General features: G+C 42.6%; 1 protein-coding gene across 1 annotated transcript in view; it reads left to right on the top strand.

Annotated features, from left to right (window-relative positions):
* Positions 1-17142, top strand: part of NDUFS1 (NADH:ubiquinone oxidoreductase core subunit S1) — a 1309138-nt gene that overhangs the window by 187193 nt on the left and 1104803 nt on the right. Inside the window, exon 4 of the mRNA XM_044075860.1 lies at positions 1483-1590. Within this exon, the coding sequence (XP_043931795.1) occupies positions 1483-1590 (108 nt within the window). The remainder of the gene's footprint in view (positions 1-1482; positions 1591-17142) is intronic.

Here is a 17142-nt window from a genome sequence, read left to right as displayed (position 1 = left end):
TGCTTCAATTCTTGAAGCAGCTACATGGATCTCGGTCCATACCTTCACCAACACTATAAATTAGATGCAATTTCCAAGTAACAAGGTTTGCCACAGCCATAATGCAGGTCTTCCTGGAAAGCTCCTCGGCTACTCTTTCCTCCCTTACTTCATGAGCTTTGGGTATTCTTCTTCATGTTATGAATACTGCAACAGATGAATAGGATGACCTAGTGCAACAGATGAATAGGACGACATAGAATAGTTGTGTAAAATCTTACCATAAAGATAGATGTCCTCCTCTTTGTTGCAGTATTCCTATCCCTCCCTTGTTCCCCCTGGCCTTGCTTCTTGGATGATTCTTACCCTACTTCCTTAGGCTGGCATTCCTCCTGGGGCAGTTAGTTCTGAGGTTGTTGCATGCATGCTTCACTGTTATGGCCGACATCTGATCACAGCCTACGCATGACATACCACACACCCTACAGTAGTAAAGACTTTTATGTATACTGGCTGACATTCCCTACAGTGGGTAACTCCCTCATGTTATCAATACTGCAACAGAGAAGAGAAGGCCATGTCTTTATGGTAAGATTTTACACAAGTATCCTTTTTCTATAGTATGGGTGATTCGAAATGAGAGATTGAATGTGGAATCTATGTTCAACGGGAAGTTAAATCCCTCACCTGAACTCTCTCAGGAGTTGGAGCCCACTTTCAGCCAAGTCCTGGTGACACATTTGCCATTAACTAAATTTGTTACATCCAAAAGACTGGACTTGTATTTAAATGCTCACACAATTAATGCACCCTTAGCTAGGAAATTTTCTGCACCTACTGATCAACAAGGACCTTTAAAGAGCACTAACGCATATTTTCTCCTGGACCATGCTACAACTTCCACCCCCACCCTGGTCATTACATCTAGCTGTCTTTAAAGAATACAAAAAACAAAATAATTCAATGCAGATTTAAATTTTTCTTGTATTCATTAACAAATAACATTTTTTTTGTCCCATTTCCCTCAGACTCCCTTCCTTTCAGCAGAACTGAACTTTCTATTTTGACACTAGTTTGACCCCACCACATCTTTCATAATGGCCCATGACTCATTGCTCCCTGGTTCAGGATGAAACTAGCATCCACATCATTCTGACCCTATACCTGGATACGTCTTTCTGGTCACACTGCTGTTCCCCCACCACCTTGCCACAAATCTGGTCGATCTGAAACCAGGCTTAGTAATAGTCTGGAAGGTTAGGAGCAATCCCACAGTAGTAGTTTTCACACAAGAACCCTCTTCTACCAATCATATTACTGGTTCACAAAAACCAGATGCAAGACTGGTCATTCTTGCAAGTGCTGTACACCTTAGGAAGTTGGTTGTGTCATTAAACTAATTTGGTCTTGTAATTGTGAATTCAGTTGTTTTATAATCGGAAAGAGTACTTTTTTGAATGCTTTGCTAAATTTTATTTGCTTCTTGTGTCCTTTCTGTTGCAGGCTTGTGAGAAGGTTGGAATCCAAATTCCTCGATTTTGCTACCATGACAGGCTTTCTGTTGCAGGAAACTGCCGGATGTGTCTTGTAGAGATTGAGAAAGCACCCAAGGTATTCTTTGAGATAAAGCTAAGATTCTTATTCTAGTCGCAAGTAATTTAGCAATAAAATGTTTTCTTGGTTTATTAAATTGTTGGGTAGTAGATGTGAAGAAGCTGTCAACAAGACTGCGGAGGTATAATTATATTGCTTATGCAGTAAGTTAGCAGATTTGAAAAGTGTGGAAACGGGAGGTGTGTCTGTGTATGCAAGAGGTAACTAGCTGAGTTTTCAAGACGTATGGAATTTATTCATTTGAATGTCCAAGCTTTAGAGGCAACCTCACAGCGATACTTGCATGCTATTTACTGTCTGAACTGCTGTAAAAATATATACTCAGTGCTATAGAAGCAGATAATGCTGGCAAGACTGGCAAGACTGGCCTTTGGTCAACTGGTGTCCTCGGTAAAAGGTCTCCACAGCACCCCCCCAGTGTCCCCATCCGGCTCTACCTATACCATCCAGACCTATGACCTTATTAATCATTTCCATTATAATTCTTTCTTTCGTGGACTTGCATACGAGACTAGTCAGACATGGGTTTGTAGATCCTGGGGTCCATTGCTGGCCTACCTTTGCGTAGAAGGATGACCATTGCAGTTCTCCATTCACATGACATAAAGCCTGTCTGGAGGCTATGGTTAAAATAGTGAGTCCAGTGGTCCTTTCTCATTTTTTGGCTTTGTCCCTGAATTCTTGTGCTAAGCGGTTGAACGTTAAGGAGTATTAGAGTCCCTTTTTAAGATGATCTGACTTGGCAAGTGTTTCTCTTTTCAGGTTACTGTGTACCACTCTTATGATTCATTTTGACAGCAGAGGGGTGAAAATTTTCCATGCTCCCCTATCAAAGGACTCTAATATTGAGTGCTATCATCGGGCATGTTTCCATTGAAGACAGTTTCAGGGATTCATCCTTCCCCAGGGATTGACATTGTAGAGATACTTTTGTAGAATAGCTTTTCCAAACAGTCATTTGTTTCATGAACAGTGTGTGCACTATAGTTTGTTGTATGCGGAACTAGCAACTCAAAGTATTTCTCCTATTTTGACCCAAGTAAGTCTGTGTCCTTTGGAGTGAGGGGCATCTCCCTGCACTGTCCTTAATCGTTCCAGAATTTTAGAATGAAGATTGTTTTTGTTTGTTTTTTTCTCATAGTGAGCTAACACTTTAATCAGTAGTAGCAAAGTCTAGTCTGACATAACAAAAGTCACTGTGCTGTTCCTGGCCAACTCTGAAGGGTAACTTCCAGTTGGGGAATAATTGAGGTGGCAATACTTTGCAGGTTACCTCGTACAAAGGCATCTATGTGGCAAGGAAGTACTCACATGATGTCTACCCCCCTACAGACAGTAAAACATAGCAGGTTTGCAGTCTCTCTTGACTTAATGTTTTTCATTGTCAGGCACATCTCTGTACTGGTTTATCATACCATAAACACACTTAAAGTTTCTGTAATCATCCCTCACATCTAGCCTGAAGAGGGAGGGAGGCAAGCATAAATATTACAGCATAGTTCAATTCCCCTGCAAAAATTCAGATTTAATGAACTTTTCATTGCTTTTGACAAAATTATGACTAAAATGAGACAAAATAGTCTATGCCACATGTTGATGAATCTGTTGGAATTATTTTCTGCAAAGTTATTCAGAGCTGCTAGTTGCCGTATGTACTTTCTGTGCTATTCCTTTAGGAATTTCTTTGATGGGACACACCAGCCTGATGGTGCTAAAGTTTGATAACATTATCAGCGCTTTCAAAACATTTTCTTTCCAGCTGTGTTTCATTGTGTGTTGCTTATTCAAATGATATGCCCCCTGACAGGATCTCATCACTTTCCATGTACAAGTTCAGAAAGCTGTATCTTATCCACTCTTGATTCATGTAGTGTATCGTCCACACCTGACGTGTCAAAAGACGCTTTTTTGTCTTCGTTATCATCTGGGTATGCAAGATATGCAATTATTGTACCTTCTGTAGATGTATGTACCAGCCTGTCTGAAGATTTTAATAATGTCTTTCTTTTGTCTTATGGCCTGACCTTTACTTCGCTGCAGCTCCTATGGCTGTTTCACTCCATCAGTATCAAAATTTTCTACTTGTTTATTTTGGAATCCCCCATTTCTTCTTCTCTTCCTACATTCTTTAATATCATCCCCAGTACATTTCTTGCATCATTTTTATTGATTTAATATATTGGTCTTCCCTTTTGTCACAGTTTTATGCAGCTTACCATGATGAACCTTGCATAAATGCCACCTTGACTTACAAATACCACAGTTCCATCTTGGGCAGTTATGTTAATGATCCCTTTACAGTGTGCACAGCCAACCCTTTTTGTCTGCCATCGCAAGCCTTTTATTTGTGATAGAGTTGATTCCATAGTGCTCCCCAATTTCTGCCTGAGCAATAGGTCAACAAATGCTGTGCTTCATGCATTTAATGTTGAAGTATGCGCTCTCGCTACCATGCTTGTTGTGGAGCAGGCACTTAAAGTTGGAACAAAAGGGAGATTTGGATTCAGACCAAACATATGCTGATGTGGACTGTAGCTACAGACATTTACTTGGTGTTTGAAGACTGTCATAAAAGCAAATTTCCCAGTCACACCCACTGCTACTGGCTTTTACTTTTAGCATTATTTCTGGGTCAGTGTCTTTCTAGGAGTCTGTTGCTCTAAGGATTGTATACTGCATTTAATCATTGTTTCAGTGTTGATATTCTTTACCAATTTTATGATAACATTAAAATCCTCCACTATTGCCTCTGAATTAATTTTGAGGTGAATTATACTTGCATATTCAGCAATGATATTTTATACTTTCTTTTGGTGTGTAATATTTCTATCAGTGAAATTTGTAAATTGATCAGTGATGTAAAGGTACCAGACTCCAATGTTCAGGTTTGTGTAAATCCTTAACTGTCTCCATTGTATTCTAATGCCAGAGGCATACCAACAATGGACATAGATACTTCAGGCAAGCCTCACATTTGTCAACAGTGTCTTTCCAGATAGAAATACATTCATTGTCTTTCTTTCCTGAAATACAAAGCAGATACTGAGGTCTGCCCACAGAAGCATGTTTGAATCGAAGATGCAGTTTCTTTAAACTTCTGCTTCTCTTTCCTGATAATGTCTTGTAAGATGTTGGGGACCTTGTTCTCCCAGTGACTCTCCTTAAGAACTTTATCTAGAATGTTGAAGCGGTAATGTTTAGAGCTAATGAATTTAAGACGTGCTAGTTGTTTAAACATCACCGTTTAGTCATTTTGTTGTGTCCAGCACTGTTTGTCCTTTTTAAGAATGTCGTTCAAGGTGACAAAGTATATTGACTGGAACTACTACTGTATCAGTATTGTTCTAGTCTTATTTCTTTTTCAGTGTTTTTATTTTCTTGGTGGAACCCTGCTTTTCCAACGCCAATGTATAAATGGAAAAAAACAACAGATCAGCAATGAACTCTCCAGCGGACCAAGAACTTCAAATACATAAAAAATCCAGAGCGAACTCCAATGCTGAGGGCCCAACAGCTTTAATAATCTATATTCAGCCACTCAATATGCAACCATCATCCAATATGCCGATGATTCCTCTGTTATCTCCTCAGCCCCCTCCCATCAACAACTTCAGCACCTAACACAGTCAGCTTTCCAAGACATTGGGATTTCCCTCTCCAGCCATAAACGCATTCCTAACCCAAACAAAACCAAGTTAATCTTTGCAAACAAATTGTCTCTGCATAACTTACCACCCATCACTGTACACTCCTCTAATGGTACTAAAATAGAACCTACTGACCAAACTAAACTCCTAGGTGTCGCAATCAACAGACTAAAATTCGATAAATACATCTCCCTAACTGTCAGAAAAGGACACTCCAAACTTGGCACCCTCTATAGAGCCAAACCTTACCTTGCACACAAAGCCAGGGTAGCCACAGCTAGATCACACTTGCTGTCTTCCCTACTTTACTGCTCAACTCTTTTCACCATCCTTCGTAAGACTGACCTAAACAACTTAGACTTGTGCTACAAGATAGCTAAGTTTGTAGCCATAAGACCCCATAAAACACACCACTGCTCTGTTCAACAGCTCAACTGACTAGGACTGCCCAATCTCCTATCACAAAACCAACTTATCTTTACTCACAAAGTCATTCACAACCCCGGTAACTGTCCAGCTCTCTCAAACCTTATACAACCCAACTCTACTTGTAGATCCCTTAGATCATCCAACAAAAGTTACCCAGCTTCACAACTATTAAGGTGATTCCCTGTACTCCTACAAAATAGCTAAGGACTGGAACACTCTTCCTCAACACATTCAAACTAACCCAAACCGCTCTTCTTTTAAAATAGCCCTAAAGAGCATCTCAATAGTCACTGGCTCTGCAACTGTATAGCTCCTGGCTAATCCCTCCTCCTTTCTCTAATTCACTATCTTCTTTATTATAACCTTTAAGTAACCCTTCATAATTGAGAGATTTACTACCTCATTCTGACAAACAATCCAGATTACATATTCTGTTGTATGAACAGTCTTTGTTTTTGCATGCTATAGCTATACATGTGATTGTTATTTAACTTGTGTAACAGTATTCTTACTCTTTCACTCCATTACTGGTGCTGTTCCCGTGACTTTTGTTAAAGGCATTGATGTTCTGCAGTCCTAGCTCACCTTCATTCTTACATATGGGATCTGAGCCAATCCTCTGCTCCGACTCTGCCTGTTTACAAGCTGGAAGTCTTCTAGTTGGCTTGTGGCTAGATAGGTAGGTATCCCATGGTGCACCAGTACAATCCCCAGATCTCGATTGCCGCGTGGAGTTTGGTTGTGCTTCTCTTTGGCTCTGGCTAAGTTTTTTAAATTTATTCAACATTTATTCAACATTTTTGTATTTTCTAGACTAACCTGTTATATCATAGTTGTTTTGCATAGTTAGCGTAGTTTAGAATGAAATTAGAGGACCTAGATCCCCCCCCCTTTTTCTTTCTGTGTGCATTTTGTGAGAATGTCGAAAGTTAGTAAGGACCATAAGCCATCTGGCTTCAAGAAATGTATTAAATGCTCATAGAAAATGTCCATCACAGATGGCCACAGTAACTGCATTTACTGTCTAGGGGCCATCCATTTACAGGAAACCTGCATATTTTGCCACTCGTTTAGTCCTAGGGTGTTGCAAGAACGCAAGAATAAGCTCATCCTAAAAAATCTTATTAAACCTTCCTTTGAGGAAGATCTAGCTAGCTCTTCCTCCTCTTCTAGATCTCAGGGATCTAAAAACGAAAAGTCCTCTAAGAGGCCCTCCCCTGCACCGGCTGGTGTCTCACCTCTTAAAATCACGAAAATGGATAAGTCTTCTGCCTCTTTGGCTCCACAGATCTCGGCGCCGATTGAGAGCACTACTGTGACTAGAGGGTCGGTTCAAAGTATTTCAGAGCCGACCACAGAGACCATTTCACGGAGCCACTCTGTGGATCCTCTACCAGCCTACGCTATATTAAAATGTCCGATACCTCAGAGATCCTGCTCTCCTACTCTGTCATCCAAGTCTTCCAGGAGTTTATCGGAAAAAGATGTGGAGAAGATAGTGCTGAGACTGTTGAAGTCATCTGCTTTGCCTAAATTGCTGTTGGCTCTGACCCAGTCAGTTCTGGAGCCACTTGGGTCTGTTCAGCTTCTGCGATCATTCCTCCTCCGAGCCATGCTGTTCTTTCGGAGCCGGAGTGTTTGGTACCACTGGTGGAACCTTTGGTTCCAGCTCCCCCTGTGGCTGTTTCTGAGCCGAGCTCTACTCCAACACTATTGGCGCCGTCCGTAGTGTCTAGGGGCCAAAGCTTCCCCGGTCAGGGATGCTTAGAACCGAACTTCTTCAGTTCCGAGTCTTCCTCTTGGCGCATTGGCTAGGGTGAGTTCAGCCCCTGTGTCTATCTCGGAGCCGATGGCTCTGGAGCTGACTGCATCCTCAGTCTCGTAGGAGCCGGGGAGGTCTTCGGAGCCAGGGAGGTATGTATTCGAGATGAGTGTGCTGTCCTGATAGCTCCTGCCAGAGGTACCAACACTCTTTCCCCTAAAGCACCTAATTCTTTCTCCGCTCCTACTCCCTCTGTGGACAGCAGAGACCCTCAGCAGCCACCGGCTGGTGGCCCCTACTCTTCTGGGACCTCCCCGGAATGTCCTTCTGAAGAGCCCCCGCAGAAGAGAACATGTAAGAGGAAGCATGTAGACTCCCAGGATGAGTCTCTGACCTCTGAGACTGACCTCGAGGAGTCAGAAGGGTCCCCCCCAAGTCGTCCTCTGATGTCTCCTTTATAGGCATCCTGGAAATTCTTAAGCAGAGGTGCAGTTGGCCCACTGTCACCCCTTCTGATGAGGAGTCCATATACCTGAAGGCTTTCGGGTCTCAACCTTCAGCCTCTTGGGTGTCTCCACCTTTCGACGAACTGATGGAGCTAGTTAGTCGAAAGGTGTGGGATAACCCTGATGCCGTGAAGCCAGTCCCCAGGAGACCAAATAAGTTTCTTTCTGCCCCTCCTGAGAAAGATTTTTTTGTCTAAAGGTGTTCCCGTAGATGCCATGGTGGTGGCGGCGGCGGCCACTAAGAAGGACTACTTCTTTTCATCCGCCGAATGAGTCTAGAATGATGGACAGATACAGGAAACGTATCTTTAGTTCAGCGGCATTTACCCTTGGATCGCTGAACTACCTTACTCACTTCAAGATGCTTCAGAGAGATCTCCTTAAAGAGTTAGGAGATTCTCTACAAGGTACATGTACTGAGGGAGTCCCTGACAAGGTTTCTGCCCAGTTGTCCACTTTGAAGTCGATCGTCAACTCTTCCATGCGGCTTATTTCGTATGCAGCCGATGGAGATAGTAGAGCAGCGGGTTTAGGAATTTCCCTAAGGCATCATTCCTGGATGCATTTGTATAACTTTGCGGAACCATTCAAGTCTACCTTTACTAACGCCCCATTCGACGCTTCCTCATTGTTTGGACCCAAGGTAAAGAACGATCTCTCACCCAGTGCAAGCAAGAAGGAAAAACACCTCTGCCATGGCAATAGGTTTTACTGTTCCCTCTAGACCATACCCTAAGTGTCAGAGGAGGGCGGTAAAATGTGGTTCAAGAAGTCCCAGAGGTTTTTCCAGGATGCACAGGGTGACTCCTCCGGAGGAGGAAATGGTAGACATCACCTTAGAGGCAGGGGCGGTCCACAAAACCAGGGAGATTGCGATTCCTTTCGGGGCCTTACCAGCGCTCCTGATGTGGGGCCCGACTGCTTCTCTGGGGCTTGTTGGGAGTCGCATTTCTTTGTATCCGGAAGCCTGGCTGGGTATCACTCAAGACAAGTGGATGCAAAGAATTATTACCAGAGGTTATGTCATACCCTTTTCTCTTCCACCTGTTCCCAAGAAGATCCCGGATGTTACACCCAGTCACAGGGATCAGGCAACTGTAGAGTTCAACAAGCTGCTGTCAAAAAGAGTCATCCAAACCGTCCCAGCGGACCAAATAGGATCCGGAACTTATTCCAGGTTCTTTTTAGTGCCAGAACGTACAAGGGACTGGAGGCCCATTCTGGACCTTAGCAGATTGAACAAATCCGTTAAGAAGGACAAGTTCCGAATGGTGACACTGCAGTCTATACTCCCGTTATTAGGGAAAGACAATTGGATGTGCTCAATAGATCTCCAAGATGCCTACTACCTCATAAAAATGGACAGGGTGTCGAGGAGTCATCTACGCTTCTGGCTTGGAGACGGTCATTACCAGTTTTGTGCCCTGGCCTTTGGTCTCACCACAGCCCCCAGGGTGTTCAAATGTATGGCAGTAGTGACAGCTCACCTGAGATGTCGAGGATTCCACATATTTCCATATCTGGACGACTGGCTCTTGACTGCCCCCACTAGGCATCTACTTCATCAGACCAGGGACGCTACTGTTCAGCTTTGTGCCCAGCTGGGAATTTCTATAAATTGGGAAAAATCTGCCTTACTGCTCTCTCAATCTGTGATTTTTATAGGCGCAGAGATAGACATAGTAGACATGTTGGCTCGTCTTCCTGCCGAAAGGGCACAGAATCTAGTTCTTCAAATTTGGTGTCCCCCTTACAAAGGTCAAAGCCAAGACTATTCTGCAGCTTCTAGGGTCCATGGCTTCCACCATATTACTAGCGCCACTAGCCAGGCTACACATGAGAATTCTTCAGTGGCTCCTGAAATCCCAATGGTCTTTTCAGCACCTCCCATTATCTCATCACATTTTGCTGACAGAATCTTGCAAGAGAGACCTTCTTTGCTGGACACAACCCAGTCAGTTAACCACGGGCAGCTCATTTGTTCCTCACCAACCCATTGCTAATGTGACCACAGATGCATCACTGATGGGGGGGGGGGGCATTATCTTGGCAGGACTGTCCAAGGCACATGGCAAGGTCACGAGGCTTACCTGCATGTCAGCGTTCTAGAGATGAGGGCGGTGCTCCTGGCGTTGCAAGCACTCCACAACCTTCTACCTCTGGGGACTATTGCAATACTATCAGACAACATGTCGGTAGTATAGTATATCAACAAACGGGGCGGAACCAGATCTTACCCACCATGTCGAGAGACCATGGGAGTTTGGAAATGGGCAATAGCTTCCCAGCATTTTCTGGTAGCAACGCACATTCCAGTGACAACAAACATGATAGCCCACAAGCTCAGCAGGGCAATCCTTATGCCTCATGAGTGGTCTCTGAAACAGTGGAACAGATTTTCCGCAGATGGGGACAGCCTTGCTGCAACCTCTTTGCCAGTCCAATCAATGCCAAATGCAGCAGCTACTTCTCCCTCATCCCCCCCTCCAGGGGAGTCACCGAGATGCACTTGTTCACGATTGGTCCCTGGGTCTCCTATATGCTTTTCCTCTCATTCCCAAGGTTATTCAGAAAGCGAAGCAGCTGGAAAGCAAACTTATCCTCATTGCTCCTTACTGGCCTCGTCCGGTTTGGTTCCCCTTCCTAGGGCCTCTTCTCCTGGATAATTCATGGATCTTGGAACCCAGCTCCAGACCTGTTGACTCGCATATCTGGTTCGTTTCATCCCTCCTTACCCTCAATTTGACAGTGTGGCTGCTCCAGTTCCATCCCTAGTCAGGCTTCACGACTTCTCACCCTCAGTGACTTGTATCCTTACATCTTCTCCTAAATCTTCCACTAGGAGACTATATTCCAGTAAATGGAGAAGATTCTCTATCTGGGTGGAGAAAATGAATGTTGACCCTTACACTGCCTCCATTCCAATGGTTTTGGAATTCCTGTCTAAGCTTTGTCACCAGGGATCTGCAGCTGCCACGATCAGAGTTCAATTGGCAGCAATTTCAAACTTTCTTTTAGGTTTTCAAGATTCTAATCTGATGTCACCATAAGCTGTGCAAAATCTTCCTTGAAGTGCCACTTTAAGACCCCCCTTTCAATAACCTGTTGCCTCATGGGATTTAAATTTTGTGTTATCCAAACTGACTTCTCTGCCCTTTGAGCCTTCTCATTCATCTTCTTTGAAATTCCTGTCGTGGAAGACTTTGTTTCTGGTGGCTATCACGTCGGCCAGACTGGTGTCAGAGTTGCAAGCATTGTCTGTAAAACCTCCTTATCTGATTTTTCACAAGGACAGAGTGCCCCTTCGTACTAATCCCTCCTTTGTCCCCAAGGGTCTGTTCCCGTGCCACTTTGAATCAATCCATAGAGCTTCCGGTGTTCTTTCCAAATCATTCCAACGCAGCTGAATACAGGTTTCACCAGCTGGATGTCCATAGACAACTTTTATTTGCACCGGACTAAGGAAACCAGATCAGTTAATTTCCTTCTCTAAATCCAGGTCAGGCTTACCAATTTCCAAAGTGACACTCTTTAATTGGATTTCTAGCTGTATAGCTTATGTTTACAATTCAGAGGGTAGACCTTTACCCTTTAAAATCAAGGCTCATTCTACCAGATCTCAGTCTACCTCTGCAGCCTTTCAAGCCAAGGTCCCACTTTATAATATTTGTGCAGCAGCTACATGGGCTACCCATCACACTTTTATTACTCTTACAAATTGGAGTAAACTTCCAGGGTTAGAGCTTCATTTGGTTCCACAGTACTCGTGAGTATTTTTCCTTAAGCCACCTAAGAATAAGGCGCTAAGGATGCTGTCCCATATGTAAGAATGAAGGTGAAATAGGACTACAAAACATAAAGAAGTTATGTACTCACCATAACGTTCCATGTTTGTAGTCCATCTCACCCTTTATTCTTACAAACACACCCGCCCACCTACCCCCAGCCTGGAAGTACCTAGAGACAGAAAACATTATCCTTTTTTTATGGAGAACTTTTGTAGTATTGGCTTCTTTGGTATATTAGTTATCTCCTCTCCTAGTTAGCATCAAACAAGATCTGGGGATTGTACTCGTGCACTATGGGATACCTACCTAGCCACGAGCCAACTAGAAGACTTCCGGCTTGTAAATAGGCCGAGTCGGAGCCGAGGATCTGCTCCGATCCCATATTTAAGAATGAAGGGTGAGATGGACTACAAACGTGGAATGTTATGGTGAGTACATAACTTCTTTTTTATTTATGTATATAACTAATATCTGTTATTCTATGATTCACTGTACTGGAGCTTTTCTCCCCGGGTCTCTGCTGAAAACGGGCTACTAGCCAAGTCGGACACTACCCGGTTAACAAATGTAAATAAATAAGAAATAAATATTATGTTTATATAAAAATATATATATATAAAAAGACAAAAAGGTGAGTGCTTTCACAGTCTACTGGCTGCTTCTTCAGACCTACTAACACAGTGCATCTGAATCAATTATATACACATCAATCATCAATTACAATTGATTGATGTGTGTATATATGATTCAGATGCACTGTGTAAGGAGGTCTGAAGAAGCACCCAGTATACTGCGAAAGTGCTCACCTTTTTGTCTTTTCATATGTGTATTTATATTAATATTTATTAGTGTTGTTGTGCCCTCAGCATTGGAGTTCGCTCTGGATTTTTTATGTATTTTTCCAATGCTGTGTGTATCTGATTTCATTATCATTTCCACCTTACTTATTCACTTAGATACTACATGCACATGCATGTTAGCTGTGTCGATTAAATGTTACTCCCAGTTCTATTACAAAAAAAATCTCTGCATCGGTATCTGAGGTCTCTGACAAAAACTTTTTGTATTGCATTCTTCTATGCCTTCAGATACATAGGTTTTCTTAGCTTGTTTACCATTGTTTGGCCAGTCTTTAGCCCAATGGCTGCAGGTACTCTGGCATTCAGCACTTTTGAATCTCCTGCAGTATGGATTTGTATCTGTTAATGTCAGTCTGGTAGAGCTGTTTTGTCTACCCAGCTTGCTGCTTCATTTCTGCTGTGCCAGATGTATTTGCATTGGCATGTGTTAATGCGAGTTGCAGTGCTTTGATGCCTTTTCTCTGAACAAGTGCTTTATGGATGACTTCATTGAGGCAGTTATTTCTAAAGATAATTTATTTACTGAAGGTAGTAAGAACAAAAATGCTTCCTCTGTAGAACCTGAAAATGTATGTGGTTCCTTAATTCGTAGTGATAAACGTGCCCTTGCTAAGACAGAAAACTTACTGTTTAACCTAAGATTAGATAATGGTTTTGTCCCTGATGAGTGGTGAACTGTAGTAGTAATGCCCATCCATAAGTGTAGTCTTACAATTGACCTAAACTAGTCAACCTTACAAGCCTCCTCTGTAAAACCATGTAACATACAACTGACATTGTAAACTGTAATATCAGGACTTTTATTAGACTAGACCCCCCCCCCCCTTGCAGTTTGGCTTTGTGAAGTGTGTATTCTATTTATTTAACCTGTTAAACTTCTTTGAAAGGGTTGCAGAGGATGCAGATGGTTGCCATGCAGTACATACATTTTGATCTGACCATAGCCATTGACTTTTCCCATGCCATCCTGACATCAAATAAATGCTTTAAAAATCTGTCCATGTGTGGTAAGACGGATAGTAACGTGGTTGAGAGACTGCACCCAGACAGTGTGAGTTGCAGGTGCCTCATTTGATATGTACTTCTCAGATTTCCAAGCTGAGAGCCAAGACCTCTGGCTAACGGTCTGCAGGTGACTGCAAAGTGGAGTTGCTGTTAAGTCACCCTATGAAACTCAAACCCTCCAGAATGAATTCTGCTTAGTAAACATTGGATATACTAAAAATGGCCTCAAACTATAAATGCTAAAAAATGTAGTATCATCGCTCTTTGTAGACAACACCTCCCCTCATAGGTTCATAGGTAGGTACTAGGCTATCGGCCCAAGGACCTAAGTAAGCCTAGCCAGCAAGGTTCCCTGGCTTACGCCACCCAAGAAAGTTAATTTCGTGTGCCCCTGTCGTGCAGAGCCTCATCCTACTGTGAACAACCCACCATTACAAATTGAAAATGTAGTCTGGGACCTAGGTACTTGGGTTAATGGCTCCCTCTCTTTTGACCATCATGAGACAACTTTTGTTGGAAAATCTTTTATTTATAGCAGCTAATTGACAAAGTAGTATCAAGGTTTAAAAAAGCAAATTCTCCTTTGTACTCAGCAGTGATCAGACCAGTTATAGAGGGTAAAGTTCATTTTGGGATGTATTGCAGTAAATCTGTTCAACAGGATGACCCAAAAGATTAGGTGCTTTACTGGCACAGAGGGATAAAGTTCTAACTACAGCCCATCCAACCTGGATTTGATTAACAGCTCTGGCAACTGATAGAGCAGCATAGGAGGTATGGGCATGCCTATCCTGAGTGGGTGTGTAGTTGCGTGTTCACTGTGGCATTCCTGGTGGACACCAAGGACGTCACATTGAAATTGTATAGTCTAAGGAGGAGAAAAAGGCAGTGGCCATGGCTAAGCTGCTGTTGAGGTAGAGTGATGTGCCTCCCCCTCACTGGGAGGGAGGGAGGGAGATGCAACAGTTCACAGGTTAAATACCTCTGGCTGAAGGTGACGACCAGGACCACTTTGGGTTCCTTAACCATCGCTAGCAATATATGACAGAGGCTGGGGGAATGGATTAGCTGGTAGACATGGTGTGGACATGGAGCACTTGGTAGAAAGGGAGTAGAGTGAAGCAGGGAGCAGAAAGAGCTCTTCAAAACATAAAGGCCTCCAAAGGTCCTTTAAAAGAAAGATTACAGGCTTACAGTCCCTGAGCTGCCAAGATAAGCCGTAAATTCTATCCTGTTATTTAGTGTCTTACAGGCTTTTGAGTGAAAGATGTCCTTCCTTGGTTCACTGTTGTAATATTATTGACTTGGGGTAACCTGCATAGGCCAGTGTACCAAAATTTGGGCACCTTTCTATTGTGCTGTACAGCTGATGTATGACCCAAGCACAGGAGAGTTGAGGCACATAAGGGATGTACAGGTGCAAATTACATCACAACTTTCTTGCCACCAGCCTGTACACTGAACTGCCAACTCAGTATTGTTTTGTTTTGTCAGCTGTATGATCTGTCTCTGTCTATGGCATAGAAGTATCTCTGTTGGGAACCCTTCCTTTCTTTTTTTGTTTCATGTCCTCTTAAGGGGAAATGAGATTGTAAGACACAAATTCTTTGCAGAGGCAGTCACTCTTAAAAAAATATATATTTTTTGGCTGCTTGTCATAACTACAAGGACTGTTCCATCTGTCAATATTTTGAGCTTAAAACACTTAAAACATTGCTTTCCTTTTAAAATATATCTGGAATACCAAAAGCTTAATGAACTGACACAGGGTAGGTTGTGGATGGCTACTTAAACTTCTCACATAGACTTCTTTGTCCAGAAAAGAAGCTGTAGAAATCCAAAACCTGATGCTTTAGCTGTTCAGTAGGACCCAAACATTTTCACTGTGCTTTTTAAGGAGTCTTCTGCCATCTTGGTTTCCTGGGCTGCTTCCCTGTACTGCTGCCTCATCGGTGGCCAGTACATCAGTTTCCTCGCCTGCCCATTCTGATTGAGATGTCCACTTTAGGTGAGAAGGGGCAATCTTGACTTATCTTGGTGGGGCCTTTGAGCTTACCTCTCATTCTATTTAGGGCAAAAGTAATTAACTGTCTTGCTGAGGTTTATCAGGACTCGGAACCATTTCATTTTGTGAGCAGATGTCAGTCCCAGCCAAAAAGAATACCAAACCTGCCTCTACCTCTCAGAAGTGTACTAAAGACCTGCAGAAGGCGTGAGATATTTTTTTTTCCAGGGGCTTTTTAAAGATGCTGTGCTTCTCAAGGCCCCCACCACATGCATTTCTTTTCAACTGTTTCTGTTACTACTTAAGAGGTAGAGATATTCCTCCTCTTGTCCGAATAAGGTTTCTGAATCTGATGTGGAGATTCTGGTATATTCCCCCCAAATTCATTCCTTTGTTTGTTATGAATCTGAAGAGAAGGATACTGTTTTCAGATTCTCCTTTAGAAGAAATGTCTTTTGAAGTTATTAAAAGGAAAGCTGATGTCAAATACAAGAGAGAGCTTATGATCTCTTGCACATAGGAAAAATGACAGAAGTTTATAGGCTCTCATTTTGGAAGCTTTATAGGATATTTTTAGTATTATTTCCCTGAATCCAGAATCTTAATCTCATGCCCCTATAAAACCTGATGGATTTTAAAAGGTTCTAAACTCGCATAAGTATATATCTACAAGCTGTTCTGATCATGTTGCAGTTTCCTTAATCTCAGGTTTGCCAACCAAATTGCTCCCCTTTTCCAGTGCTCTGCCTAATGATGGTAAAGATAGCAGAGCTACTGATAGATGTGGCAGAGTGGTGTATACATCTGCCTTCCTATTCTTTTGTGCCATAAACTATCAGACTCGTGTTTAGCTACCTTATGTCATTATTGCAATACTTTTATCAAAGATTTGTTGAATTTGCCAGAATTGGAAGATGAGATGATTTCTGTCCTTTCTCTTCTGAACTCTGTCTTTTAAGTTGCAAGGTACTCTTAAGTAAAGTTATAACACAGTTGATACATCTTCAAAGGCAGCTATTACTGGTTCACAGCTAAGAAGTTTCTCTTGGCTTGGCCTCCAGTACTTACCAGAGGGTATTAAGTCCAAATGTCTGGATCCTCCCTGACAAAGAATAGCTGTTTGGACTTGCTGCTGCAGATTTTTTTTAAGTGTACAAGAGGGAGCCAAGGTTAGTCAGAATTTCAAGCAAAACTTTCTCTTGTCCCTAAGTTTCAGAGGAACTAAAGCTAAGGCTGCCCACTTTTTCTGAAAAAATCAGAAACTTTCTCCAAATAAAAGGGGGAAAAGGCTTCTCAAAAATTCCAGGATAAACCACATCAGGAATGCATAGGGTCTAACCCCATTTTTCTCAAAAACCAACCTCCTTATGACACTCCTGTTTTGCCTCCGCAACTCGACCAATTGCCTATTCTCCTTTCAAAGAAGCTCTCCCAAGCTCTTACTGCAAAGGAATCGACAGAAAAATGGATCCTCTCCCTCAGCCAAAAATGTTCCAGAATTTTTTTTTCCAGTTTGTTCAGGACTCCTTCAGGTACCAGAAAACCAG

The sequence above is a fragment of the Protopterus annectens genome, chromosome 6.part1 (assembly GCF_019279795.1).
Source record: "Protopterus annectens isolate FY-2018-M chromosome 6.part1, PAN1.0, whole genome shotgun sequence".
In the NCBI taxonomy this organism is placed as follows: Eukaryota; Metazoa; Chordata; order Ceratodontiformes; family Protopteridae; genus Protopterus; species Protopterus annectens.
Note: the sequence above shows the minus strand (reverse complement) of the source record. Positions and strands in the feature narration are given on the sequence as shown.